Genomic DNA, 19,224 nt, shown 5'->3' with positions numbered 1-19,224 from the left:
TGTAGAAATATGAAGCATTCGATGATCGAGTTAATGTAGAATTTTTTAAAAATGGCGGCTTCCATGATTGGAAATCAAATTTTGGTAAATACCTTTATGTGTAGATTTAAACTCAAATGTACTCTCTTCATTAAATGTTGTCGTAAACCTCACTATGCAGGAGACATTTTGTGCCAATCAGTATTACAATTTAGGGTTGATTGTTCTGTGTATTAATTTTTCAGACACAAGTTCAGAGTTTGAATTCTATAAAACCTTTATACCAGAGGTGCTTAGAACTGGAAAAAGTTTTGAAGAATACAAGTACTAAGGTACGACTACATGTTTTCTTTTTCCATTCATTATAGCTCAGCCCATAATTAAATAAGTCTTTGTTTCTTCTGAGGCTCTGACTCATAATTTTTGAGCTGGGTAGGAGGAGTTTTTTTTACAAGATGAAAAAGTAATGAGCTTTGAACTTCAAACTTTATTTTGCCTGCAGGTAAGAAAAATATATTACACTGTATGTATTCCTATGCTCTTAAAATGTATTGGTTTAATCATTTCATTCTGAAAATAATTATCAAGATTATAAATTACATGCCAATTTGATAAGACATTTCATTTTCATATTAAATTGCAAAACACTGATCTATTGTTCACATTATGTAAAACTGTTTTTAATTGTTGTCATTAAAATAAGCATCAGTTCCTCACATTTAAGCTAGCCTGGCTAACAGCACATATATCTCAAATATTATGAGTGGCAATAATAAGGAAAATTTCAACTGCAAACAAATATTTTTTGTTCAACAATATGCCTTCAGTTTACATTCAACTTCTATCTCATTCATGTATCAACTACTCACACAGTGTTAACTAGTATTGAAATAAACTTTACATCTGAATTGAGAATATTCCTTCCATTAGGAATTGAAGAATGTCCTGCCTTATTTACTGGAGAACATATTTGGGTATGGACAAAATCCAGGCTGGGGGTTAGACCTGATCAACAGATCCTCCAATTCACAGGACTTTGATAACATCAGAAGACTACTAGCCCCTGAGGGAACTCTCCTGTCTCTAGTGTACACACTGATGACAGATTCATTCTACGAATTTCCAATAAACAGTCTACCTGTAAGCATTACATAAAAATGTATTCCTTTTATGTTCTGATTTTTGTACACCAAATAGTAATAGTAATTTTTTAATGGTTAAATTTAAATACATGTAGGTTCAGGACAGATACATGTATATACATCTTGGTAAAAAGTATTTATAATTAAAATAAAATTAATTTAAATTCTTAATTGATTTATAGGTTTCTGTAATATGATTGAAATATTCACTTTAATTTGTATTGTATATGACTTCAATCTTACAGACACCAACGCAACATTTGATTGAAGATGGCAGTTTACCAATTTTTTATGCCAACAAACTTCAGTATCTGAATTTTGGCCGACCAGTCATTGTACTTAGTATCCTTGACCTTAACACAATACAGTAAAACCTTGTTGTCTCGATCTCCATTGGACCAAGATAAAACTCAAAGATGTCCAAGGATTTGAGATAACAAGGTTAAAAACCATAAAGAAAAAGTGATTGGGACTGCCATATCACTTTGACATATGGCATGCATCAAAGATAACGGTGTTTGAGATAACAAAGTTCAACTTTATTTGAATTGTATTCAGTTGATTGTAAAATAGATGTACCATATACAACTTACTTTACAGATTGATGGTTTTATTTGTTGGCCTTGACTTATTGATTAGATGCCTATGAGCTGTATATGTTTCACCTTGCCTACCATCTAGTCAATCCTAGTGTTCAGAGACACAACAGTACCTGGAATAACATAACTGATTCCCTTTACCCAGTTCTTATTGATGATTACCTAAACTTTTTCTTGCCATTGAATAAAGACAGTCTGCCCAAGATGCCCATAGTTCAAGCACTTGTACGCAGTCCAGTTGCCCACTCTCCAATGGCGGGGTAATAATCAAGCCTTCCTTGTTCACAGAATCCATAAAATTTATAAAACTTCTCCACAATCTAATTTCTGGAAAATATCTGAGTAATGAAATCAAATGAGCAATGTTTTAAAATCTTATTAAAGTAAGAAAAAAGAACTTTATGATTGTCATTAAAAAGAAATAAGATAGGGTGATAAAGAAAAAAAATGTGAAAATGTTACAGAATGATTTCTATGTAAAGATATTCCCACATTACAGGAAGTCCTTCAATATGCCAACGTCTCCCCCCTCCCCACAGCGACCCAGTCTGCTGAAGTCCAGTTTCGTATCAGCCCAGAAACAGCATGCCCAGACAGCAGCAGTTATCAGTCAGGGGGAGACAACTGAGACATACCGATCGGACACTCTTATACAGGTAAGGCTCAAGACATTATATTGAAATAAGCCAGGTTTCCTTGTTGAAGTGTATAGGCAGGGTTTCTGGATTTCATCAAAAATTTCTTCAGAATTTTCATTAAGATGTAAAAAAGTCTAGTATTAGGCCATTTTTAGTATTTTTTCTAAGCTAAATGCTCATTTGCACCTTGGTTTTTGCCATTCATTGAACACTATATAAAAGAACTTGAAATTCAGTTTATAAAATACCGTATATGCAGAAATTTTGGCGAGGATTCAATTTTGGCATTTTTAGCAAGGGTATTGAGATCGTTAAAATTAAATATTGCTAATATTTTATTCCGTATTGGAGGTTACCGTTATCTTTCTGTGCACCATGAAATCGCTAAAATTACTCCTCGCTAAAATTAAATACTGATTTTTAAGGACAAATCGCTAAATCTTCTTTTCGCTAAAAATTCCACTTATACAGTATTGCATTGAGTTCTTATTTCAAATTATAATGTTTTTGAGCTTTTTAAAAATTGAAAGAGTGAAATGTAGTTTTAAAATACATTATTAAGAGCATTTATTTTTATTTTCATGTACCGGTACATGTAGGTGTTTGCTGAGTTTTGGTTGAACCAGAATCCCATAAGCATTGACCGACAATCATTTTCTCATACAGCCTCGGTAAGTTTTGACAAAAGTTCAGTATTTTGTTCCCATCAGTGCATTTGGAAGTAATCAGATGAAAATTTCTTAGGAATTTTTAGACAGTACAGTATGCAAGAGCAAATAAACAAACAATAAATTTCTGTTGCAAATCTTGAAATATTAAGTGTGTAATACATGTACTTAAATATTAGTGTTTTATCTGACAAGCCACCGTATGTCCTGAGATTACAAAGAGGGCCGTACCAATACTGGTTTGTGAGTACTTTGGTACACATTACTGTAGTCATGTTATCCTGTAAACCAGCTTGGCTTGTAATACAGTCTTCAGTTTTGTTTAAAAAAGAATTTTTGAATAATGATATGTGGTTGTAGCTTAAAAAAGAAAAGAGAAAAAAAAGCTGAATTTTTTTTAATGGTGTATGATTTTGGATGGACAGAAAAATATACCTGTGTACATATATATACAATTTAGATGCTATGCATGCAATAGTTGTTGAAAAAAATGAATTTTGCATGTTTTTTCTTTTCTTTTAAAGAAACTACTGTAATACTATTATGCTAAGCCAAATTTAAAAATTTTAAACTAATACACAAACAGCATTCATACATTACACATTGAGCATGCAAATCCAAATGTTAAATGTGTTTGGGTCTGAAATTGGCATGCATACAATGTTTCAGGTATTTATAGCTTTTAACCTATAAATCACTGGGAAAAGAGAGTACATGTATACATGTAAATACTACATTACAGAAATAATAGTATTTTTCTTATTCGATAAAGATGATAGTTAACTGTTAAGTACTTTTATACATTTCATATGTGAATTCCATTAATGTGTTCAGATAATTGCCATCTTTCAGGAGAATTTCATGCCCAGCACAAACCATGTACGCCTCGTGAGATTGCTGGTGAAACACGTCCATAACTTTGTCAACACGGCCAAACCTGAGGTGGTGTCCTCACCATATCAAAGTCAAATCACGTCAACACTAGACGAGTTCAAAAAGTCAGTACAGCAATTAATATTCTTTTCTGTTGCAGAAATAAACTTACTTCTCTTCTGTAATTAAATTTGGAAAAATGTCATGTAAAGACCAAAAAAAAAACCTTACTGGATTTAGCAGCATAATTCTAGGCTTTTAATCTTTGATAAAAAAAAATCACCTTCACATCAGTTACTAGGATAAAAGATACTTGTCTCCTCTAAGTAGGTTTTAACTAATCAGCAGGGCTTTATTGACAGGTCTCTGATACCGTATGTCATACAGAAGAAGCTTTACACATTCCTTCGCCATGGCTTTGATAGATGGCCACTGGACTGTTCCTTCAGACTTGTAAGTTGAATATTCTTTAAATCAGTTAAGGACTCAAAATCATAAATATTTTCCCTCTCATTCCCTACCATGAAAGAAAGTTCTCAAATACATGTTCATGCATTTAGCTTTTCAAATCTGGCAAAATATGTTACAATTTTTAAAGTACATGTACACTGTACTATAATTTATCATTCCAGTAACAGGGTGTCAGATCATTTAAGCAAGGATGCTCAAGTTTCATAAAATGATTACCATTATGATATTACTTATCTATTGGATGTATGGTTTCAATGAAATGAATTCTACTTTGCATATGAAACACAAAGCCCAACAACCCAACAATACCACTTATAGTGTGAAAAATCTCATGGAATAAATTTTCACTTGTACAGCATTCATAGTAAGCATGTGGCCAGTTAAAGCCCATTTTACTTCCTATAATCATGTGTCATATTCAGTTGTGTTTTAACAAGGTGGAGCTAGTATAAAAAAATTACAACATGAAAACTACTAAGGTATAAAGATGCACATTTGCAAGTGAAAGTTAGAAAAAAAAAAGTCATTTATATTCTATACATTTAAGTTGATAATTCCTCCTGTTCAAGAAACATTAGCACTTCGATGTGTTGATCAAAATTATTTAAATAGATTAAAATACATGTACATGTATTTAAAAGGTTCCGTCCTTGTATTTTGAGAGAAAATGTATTCAGAAGGTTGCTATAACAATATGACATTATGATTATAGGAAGTAAAACAGGCTTTGAATAACCATGTGTTGTTTACTGTAAACAATCATTCAGCACAAATAATCATAGTAGTACTGTCAGTAGTACATGTATTGGTGTGTTCTGTGTTCCATATGCAATGTAATAATAATTTCATGGAAATCAAACATCCAATCAATGAATATGTAATATGGAAATCAAGTTATGAAAAACTGTGATGCTCGATTTTAAAGGTGAAATGACATAGTGAGAATATGTACAGTCAAGCCCCATAATTCAGATGCACATGTTCCCCCCAAAAATTGTCCAGATTAATGGAGTCCCTAGATTACTAACACAGACCCTTTATAATTGGTAGATATACATAAATAAATTCTGTTCCTCAAAAAATTTCATCCAGAAAATGAAGCTTTCAGACTGTTGAAGTGTTCTGATTATTGATGTCTGGATTAATGAGGCTGGACTGTATTTTTAAAACTTACTTTTCTTGTAGCTTCTAGAGACATGGTTAACGTACATTCAGCCATGGCGTTACATTTACAGCAAGTCACAGACAGGCTGTAGGGACAGTGATGTTGGTGACAATAAAACAGTAGAGGAAAAATGGTCAGTATTACAAAACACTCACTCCAGGAAAGGAAGAAAAGCATTCAGGTTTCCCTAGAAAGGGAAACTACTATAATGATTTTTCATAAAGGGAAAAAAGTTAAGATTTTTAATGCAGAACTACATGTATGTTTCAGTGACTGGAGTAATACATTGTAGTACAATATTATAGTAATTTTAATATACAATATTTATATACTCTATACATGATTGTAGGTTTCCTTTTGTGGAGGATAACCTGCTGTTTTATACAGTGTTGTATCAGGAGTTTACACAGAGAGTATTCAGAATGGATCTCACTACACAATTTAATGCCTGCATGCTCTACAGGGCAAACAAGGTACGAGTATAAAAATAAACTTTGCTACATACATGTATGTGCCAGGTATTTAAAATGCAAGAAAATCATATTTGATGTAAATATTTGTCTTGTTATTCGGAAGGCTCAATTTATAACATCAACTTTTATTACATTTAATAAATATTCAACCATTGCAGTGCATTAAAGAGGTAGTCATTTTGCTTGGGTAATCAGTTCTTTGTATTCAGTTTTGTTTTCATTACACTAAATGTATTTGTGCATGTATGCAGCTGATTTCAAAGTTCAGTGTCATACATAGAAAATTGGTGTAGATAGTTTTGATAGTTTTAACCTTATTTTTGACAACTTTGTGTTAACCTGTCACACAATATATGAGATAAACATGTACAATATGTTTGAAAAATTGTTAATTTGATGAAAGTCAAACATTTATTAAGACATTTATCACAGTTTTTTGGATTTCTGAAATCTTCTTTTCATGTGAAATATTACACCATGTACAAATGTATATATAGTGAATCCGATACAGAAGAAGCGAGTTTCATTTACTGTTTGATCATGTTGATGAAAAGTTCCAGATATTTAAAGTTGTTCATTCACAATAGAAAGATTGATTGGTTTATTGTTTTAATTTTGTTCTGTAACATACACGTATTTACATGTACATTTTTGTTTACACAGGTGTATAGTCTGCCAAACTTATCAAACATGGTATTTAGAGGTATAAACTTTCAGAATCTATTTTGCAAATATCTCATTTCAGAGTAAAAAGAATAAGAAAAAAAATGAAATCGTTTTGTTAAATTTTTAGCTTAAAATGTACCCCATAACATGTATATTGTTATAAAGTTTTGAATTGTCCATGATTCTGTATAAAAGAAGCTTGTAATTGTTCAAGTCATTTTGTAATTATAACATTATAGTGATAGTAGGAACACCTAATCTGAAGCCTCTGGTAAATTCAAATTCAAAATTTCAAACACTAGTCGTGGAAAAAAATTGTAATTCAAACAGATACACTTCACAAATGACATTGATTTTGATTTGTAGCCGAGAGGGAAATGTGTAATGCTATAAGGTTAGGACGTCCAGGAAGTCATGACCTGGGAGGGAGCTACATCTCCCCCGAGGCTAGTCTGTCCCTCCACTCACAGATTTCAGAGCTAGAGAAGCCTGGATTTCAGTATTGCAGAATGTACAGTGAAGAAATGATTCAAATGGTAAGTGGTAGATTTTACTTATAGGAAAAATAATGTTGATACATGCAACATACAAGTTTCAGGTTTAGCTATCTGAGCCCTGTGATATCTCAAAAAAGAGTAGCTCTTTCTTTTCAGGAAAATAATGTTGAAATATAGGTAAATCTGGATTTGCTGAGAATTTGTTTTTGTTTTAAAGAGAAAGTTTAACTTAGACACAAAACCAAAACTGACAAATTCATATGGCTTTGCTGACCTGGGTACATGTTTCTCCTTATAAACTCTTAACATCAAGAACATGCAGCATTCTCAACATTTTGCTTCATGTCAAGTACCTGGTAAATAAATTATTTTGACTTTCGACTGAATGATCCAAAAAGTTATAAGTACAGTAACTGTTCTTTAACCATTGTTCCCCTTAGGACGAACACATACATGTAGTCTACAAATGAGACAACTTGTATAAACAAAAAAAATCATGGAATGGTCATATCAGTAGTCATTACCCTTTGTCTTGAACCTTCAATAAGGGACCTCAAAATTTATAGGCATCTTCCTCTAGCCATTCTCCAACTATATGTATGTAGTGAATGTGAAGTCTCTGTCAAGTAATTTAAGTTGAGAGATAGAATTTGGGTGGCAAATAACTTTTAAAACCTTAGGGACCATGTGGGCCCCCAACTTCTCAAGTTTTGCCAGCTTTATACATTGATATTTTGTGGCCCACAATTTTCTGTCCACTTGGTAATTAAATCTTCATCTTTTCATATCAAAGTCTCTGAGAAGTACATCTACTTTCCTGTCCACAGTCTTCCATTTTTCTGTGGATTTAGACCTCATCATTGTATGAAATTTCCTGTTTAATGCATTTTCCTTCACTTTGATACCACATGGAAATAATGATGCGATTTAGGCTCTACAAAATGGTTTGCAGATAGATAATCAATCTGCAATCCTCAGCTGACTCCACTATGCTCCAGTGTGCAAGGTACGAGCCATGCAAGGAGCTCTGAGTGTGTAGGAAATAGTGAAAATGAAAATGCCTTTAATATTAGAAGCAAACCACAGTAAATTAAAAAAATTCCAATAAAATTCGTTCAAATTGCATGTTGGCAGTAACATTCTTAAGATTTGGTCGGTCACAGACAAAATTACTTATATTTTCGAGTGGGTGAGTGGTTATTTGCAACCCGGTAAAATTACTAGGATATCACATCACATAAATGATCATATTAATTAACTTGATCTTTGACATGGGGACATCAAATCTGTATGTTTTCCTTAAGATGTCCTAAAACATTATTATACACATACTACATGTAGATATGAATTCCTACATGTTGATCAAAAAGATACTTATATAAATGTGTTGATCATCAGATGGATGGAGAAGTGAACAAAGTGATAATTTTGCTTTGCTTTTTCTTGAGGTTGACATTATGGACTTACTTTTCAGATGAAAGCTATTTTAGGACATATAGAAGTTGCCAAACAAACCCTTGTAGCCTATGAAGAATCTATTAATAGGACCAGAAAGTCAGGATTAGCAGCCATATTTGACGTGTCATCTTGGTTCCAGGATGACCAGAGCATGGGGGACATGTCTCCGTCAGAAGTTAAAAAAGTTCAGTCATACTTGGACACAGCAGCTTCTAACATATGCTATATATTTGAGGTAGGAATGGATTTCACACTCATCGATTCTTCATATAGGAGGATATTTATTACATAGAATGATCCAAGAATTGGACAATTTTAGTTTGCTCTTCATATAAATTGCACTAAATGTGCATGCAAAATCAAATAATAAATATTTTGAAATCATTGCACAACAAAGAATGTACGAGTTATTATGTTAAATAGAAATATCTCAAGAGAATGAAAAAGTAGTAAGATGGTAACATCATTCTGTCATTTAGAGAGGATCTTGAAATTTCTTAATTACTGTCGTTTTTTTTTTTTTTTCATTTTTCTTAATACATTTTTCTTTGTCAAGTTTTGTTCTCATCCCTTTAACGATGCAGACTTGCTCACTGGTTATTTCTACTTTATATTAACAGCATTTTTGGGTATTTGTAGATTGAAACTCATTCTTTTCCTTCAAAACAAATGTCTTCACCAAATCAATTTGAGCAGTCCTCATTTTTGGAGAGCTCTTTGTTGTCAAATACAATACCAGACTGTGAGGAGACAGAGGAGGGGTTTACACTGACACCTCATGGAAGATATCAGGTCAGATTCTCCTTATTAAATGATGTAATAGACAGTGAAGAGAAATGCAGTGTTTTACTATTTTATCAATCATTGAAACTGTGTTGTTTTTATTATTTTATTGAATAATGTATTTTATCTTGTCAAGCTGTGTATTAAATTTGAGAGGGGAACACAATAATACCATTAAGGGTCTAAAAGGATTATGAACCTTAGCTAAGAATAGTTGGAATATTTGTAAAAAGTTTGCTTAAATTCACAATTTTTTTTTTGTTTAGTTGAAGAATAAGATGAGGAAGTTTGATGTTGTGTATCAAGGTGACCCAGATTTACAGCCAATCAGAAGTTTTGAAAATGCCACATTAGTTCGTCTGCTTCATCAATTCTGTAACTTCGTTAATACTCAGGTAGGTTAAATCACCTGAGTCACACAGGTGGCTATTTGATACATGTATTACTTTCCATCTGTCCATCATTGTTTACCTCCCATGATTGCACATGAGTCTGTAAACTCTGATTATTTATTTTTGGCTTCTTTTCCGACAGTACAGCTCAGTGTTTGATATATTGTGTTTATGGTTACAAGGCTAGAAGTGATTGTCATGGTATCCAGCTCATGGGGCCTAAAAATGGGGGTCATAATCTCCAAATTATCATGATTTCTTTCCTCTTTACAATCTTCTTTACTTTTGAACATCTTGCAGACAAACTGTATGCACAATTATAAATGACAAATAAGTGCTGTACAAAAATTATTAAATTTATGTTTCCTGGGTTCAGAGCTCAGTGAAGGTGATCCATACAATGAATCTTGAAAATTAAATAATAATAAAAAAAACTTTTATTAGTCCATGGCATTCAGCCACCCTTTTACCAAATTTGTAAAATTTATGTCCTTTAGAGTGAGACAAGATGATGATACATTGGAAATGCATTATATCATCAGACTCTTAAAAAAAGTTTGGTTACTATACTAGTACATCTATATAGGAATTGTCTTTGAAGTTCTTTGTCTCTCCTTCCTTCCATTTGTTAAATAGTGTCTAATCCACAACTTTGTAATGGAGACACATTGAAAGCAAACAAAAGACCTGAGAGTATGTCTTACTTTTAACCCAAGTTTATTTGGACAAAGTTGAAGGTTACTGTTGTAAAATGTAAATCATGTGCTTGTCTTCTTCTTGTAATCATAAAACACTGGAAGCTTGTAATGAAATTTAAGTTAAAGAATATCCAAGTTCTCAAACTGTCATGACCTTTATACAAGTAAGTTATGTGGACAAGTTCATTTCAGTGGTAGAAAAAGTGGGAAGCTTGCGAAATAGAGGATATTTTGAGAGCCCACTCTCAGTATCTCTAAATTTTACATTTTATTTTTGCATCTAGCAGACAAATTATCTTCACGATTATGAAAAGCAGCCATCAGTGGGCCCTCAAAATCAAATTGTGATATTTATACAGATTTCCTTATGAGAGATAAAAAAGAGTTCCTGAAAAATCTTTCATGTTTAGATTTTTGGGAATATGCATGTGTATTTTTTCCACACATTGTAAAATTTCCTTCTTGAAATTAAATTATAGGTTTTTTTTTTACATGTATATGAGTCACCATGACTTGGTAAGAAATTGCCTGCTGATACAGTGCATGTTCATACCTATAGAAAGATTGCTTTGTCAAAGCAGTAACACAATGTTATTAAGACAAAGTCACTGTTATTGAAAGGGAAAATACATATATGACATCTATGTGTGGCTACATTGTAGTCATTTATAAGGAATGTTAGTTTATTCTTCACATGCCATTCATTTATGACCAGAATATTGTATTATTGTAAACTTGACACAAGGTCATCATAATGAAGGTCAAGGATTCTAGAAGAACTTTATAAAAGGTCTGTATGGCCTTAAGTTTGAGCATGTAGAAGAGGAATTTGAAGACTGGTATGTGACATACAAGAGACTCATGGACTGTAATGGTCACCTAACTACTGTTTTCCTTGGCAATGACTTACTCAGTCTGACCTTGGCTTCAGGCCCAGGATCATGAAACAGACAAGTCAAATCTCAATCATAGGTAACTGGACTTGAATGACTCAAATGACCTCAAAAGTTGCTCTACTCCAGTACCCCTTTGAGTGTATAGAGATATTTATGATATTCATATGACTGTCAGTAAGGGGTTGTACAAGAGTCTAGTTTGATTTACACATTTTACTGTAAGAAATATTTAATTATTGCTTGAAAATATTTGGTTCAAAGATAAAATTTTTATTTAGCACTTGAGTAAATAAGGGTTGTTTAATTCTGATGTTTTTACAGTATGGTCAGGATATTCAGAACCTATGTGACAGGACTGACCTTATAGGACGGATGGCACAGGTGTATTTTGCTCCACCTCTTCCTTTGGACAGTAAATTAAATTCTCCAATATCAAGCACACAGAAACGAGCATTACAGAGACCACGACTCAGCCTTCGACTGCTGGCCAGTTATCGGACCTTGGTGTATTTGGGACTTTTCTACCTGATTCTCACCCTGTGGTGGGGTGTGGGACTAGTGGGATTTTGTTTCTTTGTGATTGGATTAGTATTATTGTATGGATTTCTTTTTGCCATGATTCACAGATCCAAAGTTAAAATGAATTAGATTTGAATTTTGACATTCTCTCATCAAATTTTACAATAATGCAATTTATATTTTAAAAAAAAGTGTTTTTGTAGATGCACATCAAATGTGAAGTTAATAAAATGGACGGATAATATTTTTATATTCATTTATGTATCCCTAAAGTTTTCTTGGGTTACCATCACTTGTTACAGTAATATTTATTATCTAATTGATCCAAACTTGATTTTATTTTACACAGAGAATTGAACAGAAAAATCTTACAATAGAGATTTTTTAAAACTTGTTCATAGACAAAGGCCAAGGACATGAAGATCTATCTCTGAAGGTCTTGTAGCCACAAAAACTGACACACTTTATACCAAATCACCATTTATTTTTTTTTAAATATATAGATTGTATCCCCTTGCAAACCCCTCCTGGAAAAATAAAACAAGGTCAAATTTTAGACCACAAGGTCAGTAACCCTAGTATGACATTTTTCAATAAAAAGTCTATTAATATTCCATCTATCAAAGCCAACTTTTTAAGGTTCAAAGGCATAGGCCATTTTATTTTGAATTAGGATAGAGATTTAAGGTATCTTTGACTTGTCCCCTCTTTTTTAAATCCTTATACATATATCTTATCCAGCTTTGATACATGTATTCATATGTAGCATAATACTAAATTTTAAAAAAATAACATTCTGTGAGCCTATAATGAAAGGTCTATTGACAAGCAATAAAAGTGCTAAATTTAAATGCATTTTATTTACAACATTATACATTGACAAAATACAACATTGCACTTGTGAATACCTGGTAGTAATAAGATTGAACACAGTCATAAAAATTATATAACACAATTGTAAAAACTACAGTCATATAATATAAATATGTGCATATTAGCACCCTTTTCTGTTATTTCTTAAAAAAAGAGCTAGGTTCACTTTATCCATAAAATGACCCTGCCTATATACCTATTAACTGACCAAGACTCAATGTCCCATTTTAAACATCAATACAAAGTAGAGACTTAAATTGGTGCTTTCATTTCCCATAAAAAATTTTCCTCTGAGGCCAACTTTGAAAAATTGTTTGGTTGTCATCTCCCGACCGACCAGCTAAAATGGCCTGACTCCAAAAAAATTTTGACCTCCAGGAAGCAATTATTTTTTTTATGCATTTCGGAAAATAGATTTTTAAAATTCAGCATTGATGTTGAAATTTTCTGTGAGAAAAAATTTCTCACATACCTACCGACCCAATTTTTTTCATCCTGAATCGGGAGAGGGCAAACAACCATTATTATAAAATTGACCTGTATTTTCAGCTCATAAAATATTCCTATACATTACTGAGACTTGATAATATCAACCAATTAAATTTTTGCAATCTTTTGGTTCAAGTAAATACGTGTATTAAAAAAAATAATTCCTAGTCATTTTGAAATGGAAAACACCGGGGATGCACAAAATATATATTGCAACATTAAAAAATAATAAAAATTATTACAATAAGTAAAAAAAAAAAAATACGGAACGACTTTACTTTACCGGTCCCCAGAAAAATGCGCTAAAATATAGTGTCTCCGTAGGCGACTTCAGTATATATGAGATCGCGTGAGCAATCGAAAAAAATTAAAAGTATGAGGTTTTTAGCCTTTTTGACCCCAAAATCGAATTCTACGGTTAAAAGTTTAGTTTAAAACTTCGTTTTTAAACGATGTTTTTAACCAAGTTTTCTGAAAAAAGTGATTAATATTGTTTATTCAGTGAAAAGGAGACGAAAAATAATTGTCAACGAAGCGCGTGCGGCGCATGCTTAGTGCCGTTTCTTTCGTACTTAGCCATTTTTTCATGTAAACAAACCAAAGAGATTCGTGAAAGCTGAATTTAGATCTTGCAAAAAATACAGATATGCAACTGAATTTCTTAATTTATCTAAAAAAACAAACAAACAAGAAACTAACCCTAATCCCTCGGATGGTATGCGAGGACTAACCCAAATCTCCCGGGCGGATGCTAGACTATCCCATTTGCGAGGACTAACCCTAATCTCTCGGATGGATGCGAGACTAACCCTAATCAGTTGAAAACTTGTGCAAGGACTAACCCTAATCTCTCAGGTGAGTGCCAGACTAACCCTAACCAGTCAAAAAATGTGCAAGACTAACCCTTGTCAGTTGAGTGACGTAAATCTTACGTCATAGTGCAATGAGCGCGCGGATCTTGCGGATCTGGGGACCGGTAAAGTAACGTCTACCCAAAAATACTCATAATTATCCATGTGAAAAATGGAGAATTACTTTCAATATTGCACAATCACTGGAGTTAAATTTCAGTTTTATTTTCCTTTGGTCTTTGTCATTTTGAAAATGTACATTTAATTGGATGAGTATATACAAAATGAGGGTTTAAAAATGATACATAATAATACACACACAGACATACACACAATGAGTAATATTTGGATCCACTGAATATGATCTCCTTTACTCTTTAAGAAAATCATTGTCGTTTATCAGTCAATAAACGCCACTAAGCATACCACCTGTAAAGATTTCTTGAAGGGGCTCTTCCATCAATGAAACACAATGACGTACATTTCAATAATACAATATATTACCTGCTTAATCTTACTTTATATGAATATTTATATAGATATTAAATATAAACAATAAAATGCCTTCCTTTGTTTTTTAGTATGGGAATTAACGTTGCGGCTTTTGCAGACCATACTAACAAAGAAAACATTTATTGTTTAATTAAATGAACACTATCTGTACCGAGTCCATATGTTTGTTTTCTGAATTTTTTCACTCTGTTTGTGGATAATGAGCTGATTAAGGAATATCAATTATTTCTGGTATGTGTCTTGATATCAGTGACTTATAGATCAGGGTTGAGTTTTTGTGTAATCTCAGCGAGATTCGTCGACACTAACAATTTTGGACTGAACATTTCTTCGAAGAGACGTTCATATTTCAAGAGTCGAATTGTTAAAGTTTATTACTTTCGGATATTGAAAAAAAAAAAAACAAGAATATGTCTAGCAAGTCTGTAGAGTCACTGACTCTACACTGTAGACTCGGAACAGAAAAGTCAAAATTTGAAGTAAGTATATAACTTAAGAAATAATTTTAAAAATAAAATAAAATTTTCATCAAGCATTTGTAGTTCATATCATACAAATTTATAGCATTTTAAACATATTTGCTAAATAAAAACAAAGCATAACAAGATGTGTTTGTGAAACACTGATGCCCCCGTATGGCAGCTTATGGCGAAGGTTAAAGTTTCTCAAATGCAAGTCAAAATCCAGGCCAAAAGATAAAAAATGTTAAATTTGAAAGCCCTAGCTGTAACTGTTCAAAAGTTATGGCGAAGGTTAAAGTTTTTTAAAAGTAGGTCAAACTCCTATGTCAAGGTCAAAGGGTCAAAGTGGTTGGTATCCAAAGGAAGGTCTTGTCACAAGGAATACATATGTGAAGAATGAAAGCCCTAGCACAAACCATTCAAAATTATTGTCAAGGTTAAAGTTTTTCAAATGTAGGTTAAACTCCTATGTCAGGGTCAAAGGGTCAAAGTGGTTGGTATTCAAAGGAAGGTGATGTCACAAGGATTACATATGTGAAGTATGAAAGCCCTAGCATCAACCATTCAAAAGTTATGGCTAAGGTTAAAGTTTTTCAAAAGTAGGTCAAACTCCTTGGTCAAGGTCAAAAGGTCAAAGTGGTTGGTATCCAAAGGAAGGTCTTGTCACAAGGATTACATATGTGAAGTATGAAAGCCCTAGCTCTAACCGTTGAAAACTTATGGCCAAGGTTAAAGTTTTTCAAAAGTAGGTCAATCTCCTAGGTCAAGGTCAAAGGGTCAAAGAGGTTGATATCCAGAGGAAGGTCTTGTCACAAGGAATACACATGTGAAGTTTGAAACCCCAAGTGCCAACTGTTTAAAAGTTATGGTCAAGGTTAAAGTTTTTCAAAAGTAGGTCAAACTCTAAGGTCAAGGTCAAAAGGTCAAAGTTGTTAGTATCCAAAGGAAGGCCTTGTCACAAAGAATACACATGTGAAGTTTGAAACCCCAAGCACCAACTGTTCAGAAGCTATGGCCAAGGGTCTCATAAAATTTTGCGAAAGTGGGTCAAACTCCAAGGTCAAGGTCAAAAGGTCAAATATGATGGTACCCAAAGAAAGATCTTGTCACAAGGAATACACATGTAAAATATAAAAGTCATAGCTCCAAACAATCAAAAGTTATGGGCAAGGTTAAAGTTGACAACAGACAGACAGACCAACAGATAAACAGACAAACAGACAGACAGGACAAAAACAATATACCCCCGGGATCTTTCGATCCGGGGGCATAAAAATTAAATTTGACTTAAGATTTTTTTGCCTGGTTTTGTTTTCAGATCACATTTTCATTGGGCTTTAAATGTCCGATTTCATCATCTCTACGATGAGGATCATCATCTGTGGTAAAAATCAGTATGTAGTAAAAAACGAACGAGCATATGAGAGTACAATCCTAACAAAACTACGAATTATTGCTCATACACTACATATTGTAATGGGGAGAAACCCAAGGCCACATGTTCCTATAGAAAAATGTGTGTCATTCCTACAAACTGTTTATCGAAAATGAAAAAAAAAGTACTTTATTGTCCTAGCTATGATCAATGTAGATAACATTATTGCGATATACATGTATTTAATGCTCAATGTTACATGAAGGGAGCCCTTTTTATTGAAATTACTAACCCCCTAAGTGTTAAAATTGGTAGAAGAGTTATGTAAATTTCTAAAGATTGGAATGCTTTGATATCAAAAAGGATATGACTACAGTAAGAACGTGTAGTTATTTGGATCTTTTGATGTATGTTATTTGTTTGATGTATTCATGACTATAATTATGTCAATGTGTGATGATGTTGTGAATAAAATGAATATATATTTAATATAGCAGTGCCGAGGAATGATTTTTTTTAGTTCAGAAAACTTTTATTTGTCATAATTGCATAAATTTCAATGAGAACTTTACTTTAAATACTAAATTCACAAATTGAATATGATTTTTATGTATCTTAAAACTGTAGGCATTCAGCACACCTTGTTCGTCCATCTCCTTACCATGGCAAGTAATATTTTCCATCTTATATATTTTGTAAAATATTACAATAGTATATACATGTATACTTAATCTTATATAGCTTATAGAAATGGTTATTGTCTTTTGTCATAACTCGTTAATTTGTACTGAAGCCCATTTAAGACCCACCAAAAATATATTGAATTCGATATAACGAGCTGTCAAATTTGTTAAAAACGAATTTAAATTAATTTTTCATATCAATTTTTGAATACGTTATAACTAATTAAATCCGTTTAAACTAATTCTTTGGTTTGTTATAACGAAAAAAAAAATCGTTAAGACAATTTCGACAATTCGTAATTACGAGTTCATAAACATTTTTCTAAAGGTTCTAAATGTCGAATTCCTTATAACCAATTTTAGAACTCGTTATGAACGAATTTAATTCGTTATAAGAAAATTTGTTCTTATTTAAATGAATTTATTCTGATTTAATTTTTTTTCAATTTGCTGAAATAAATTCAACAATCTGTTTTGAGGAATTAAATTCGTTAAAACGTATTAAACCAGAAGTCTCTGTCGAGACTGTAGCTCTACTGGTTTGTACTTATAACAAAGGAAGAGAAAAGTAGTACTTGGACTTGAAACTTTGCAACAGCAATAAATACATAGTAATCCTTGTTTTACTCTCTTTTTGTTGCAAGATGAATTGCAATCAGACTAAAACTGTAGAAAGAGTAGCCTTTTAAAAGAATTTTAGAGAAATTTTGATTCTAGTTACCATGGTAACATCATTCATCAAAATAAAAAAAAAAAATAAAAACTATGTTTCTCAGTGTAGTCTACTTGCATGCCATGTTATATTAAAATCAGACCAAACTGTAGGCGAAGTAATATTTTGTTTGTTTGTTGTTTAACGTCCCTCTCAAGAATTTTTCACTCATATGGAGACGCCACAACTTGCCGGTGGAGAGCTGCAAATTTTGACGTATGCTCGGCACTCACCGCCATCGAGCAGTAAGAGATCTTTTTCGTGCCAGCACCTACTGCGACATGGGACCTTGGTTTATACGGTCTCATCCGAAGGACCGGTCTCCATGTCCCACAGTGGGATTCGAACCCGCGACGTAAGGATCAATTCCTTACTCTGTGACTCTAGAGCAAACGTTCTACCACTGCGCCACGCGGGTGACAAGGAATGTTTTGAAAGTATGTCAAAGAAACTTCAGCTTTTTTGTAACTATGGCAACACTTCATCAAAATCAAAAAATGGACATACAGAATTATGTATCTCAGTGTAATCTACTTGTGTGCCAAGTTATATTGAAATCAGACCAAAACTGTAGGAGGAGTAGAGTTCTGAGAGTATTTCACAGAAATTTCTATTTTTAGTAATCATGGCAACACCGTTCATAGAAATCAAAAACCGATACACAGAATTATGTATCTAAGTGTAGTGTACTTGAGTGCCAAGTTATATTGAAATCAGACCAAAACTGTAGGAGGAGTAGTATTTTGAAAAAACTGTTTACAAACAGACGGACAGCTAGACGGATGGACGACGGAGAACTTACTATCGCATAAGCTCTTCTGGTCTCTGACCAGTAGAGCTAAAAATGTTATACTCAGTAACTAATTAAATTCGTTTAAACAAAGTTGATAATCCGTTCGAATTCAGAAATATTTTTAATAGATCCTAAATGGGTTTCCATAGACTTGAAGTCGACTCTAAACATTTTTAGTTATCTTTTATAAACTTACCTTCTGAGCGTAGACATAGACTCCCGATTACTGTATAAGAGATACATGTATTTGTATTTATAAATTACAAAAATTATGTGCCAAAAGCTCATTAATCAACAAGTATATATTTCATTGCATTAATTAAATAACTTCATATGAATTGAATAGTTCTTCACTTACTAAAGTAATGAAAACTGTTGTGACAAATGAAAACAAAATTCTTACTTTCACATAATTTTCCCCTTATCCCTTCATAGAATGTCTTGTGCCAAAACATAACGAAGATGAACCCCGTTAAAAAAATGCTTATTACAATAGATACAATTGTTTCAGGAAGGCAAGGCTCTTCTTCACAGCTATAAAAGAAGAGAAACAATTA

The 19,224-nt window shown here is 32.7% G+C and overlaps 2 protein-coding genes across 3 annotated transcripts in view; one reads left to right on the top strand and one right to left on the bottom strand.

Annotated features, from left to right (window-relative positions):
* The first annotated feature begins 30 nt into the window (after positions 1-30).
* On the top strand, positions 31-12,085 carry LOC133197624 (sphingomyelin phosphodiesterase 4-like). Of its 2 annotated transcripts, XM_061333733.1 has the most exons (18): positions 31-84; positions 225-311; positions 910-1,119; positions 1,367-1,463; positions 1,761-1,980; positions 2,220-2,376; positions 2,958-3,029; positions 3,222-3,269; positions 3,879-4,024; positions 4,262-4,352; positions 5,556-5,668; positions 5,885-6,008; positions 6,672-6,711; positions 7,041-7,210; positions 8,646-8,864; positions 9,269-9,421; positions 9,679-9,807; positions 11,720-12,085. In XM_061333733.1, the coding sequence occupies exons 1-18, from the start codon at positions 52-54 to the stop codon at positions 12,044-12,046; spliced, it is 2,436 nt and encodes an 811-aa protein (XP_061189717.1). In that variant the 5' UTR covers positions 31-51; the 3' UTR covers positions 12,047-12,085. The 2 variants fall into 2 exon arrangements, with proteins under 2 accessions (XP_061189717.1, XP_061189718.1); XM_061333734.1 differs by lacking the exon at positions 3,222-3,269 and having other exon boundaries at positions 11,720-12,084.
* Positions 12,086-12,758: 673 nt separating this feature from the next.
* LOC133196652 (uncharacterized) overlaps positions 12,759-19,224 on the bottom strand; it is a 28,049-nt gene continuing 21,583 nt past the window's right edge. Inside the window, exons 6-8 of the mRNA XM_061332512.1 lie at positions 19,071-19,201; positions 18,864-18,893; positions 12,759-16,483 (exon numbers count right to left, since the gene is read on the bottom strand). Coding sequence (XP_061188496.1) covers positions 16,419-16,483; positions 18,864-18,893; positions 19,071-19,201 — 226 coding nt within the window. The 3' untranslated portion in view covers positions 12,759-16,418. The remainder of the gene's footprint in view (positions 16,484-18,863; positions 18,894-19,070; positions 19,202-19,224) is intronic.

Source organism: Saccostrea echinata, unplaced genomic scaffold (genome assembly GCF_033153115.1).
Source record: "Saccostrea echinata isolate AGI-Se365-2 ecotype Australia unplaced genomic scaffold, CSIRO_AGI_Sech_v1 ptg000030l, whole genome shotgun sequence".
Classification (NCBI taxonomy): domain Eukaryota; kingdom Metazoa; phylum Mollusca; class Bivalvia; order Ostreida; family Ostreidae; genus Saccostrea; species Saccostrea echinata.
The sequence above is the reverse complement of the archived record's forward strand: the minus strand, read 5'-3'. Positions and strand labels throughout refer to the sequence as shown.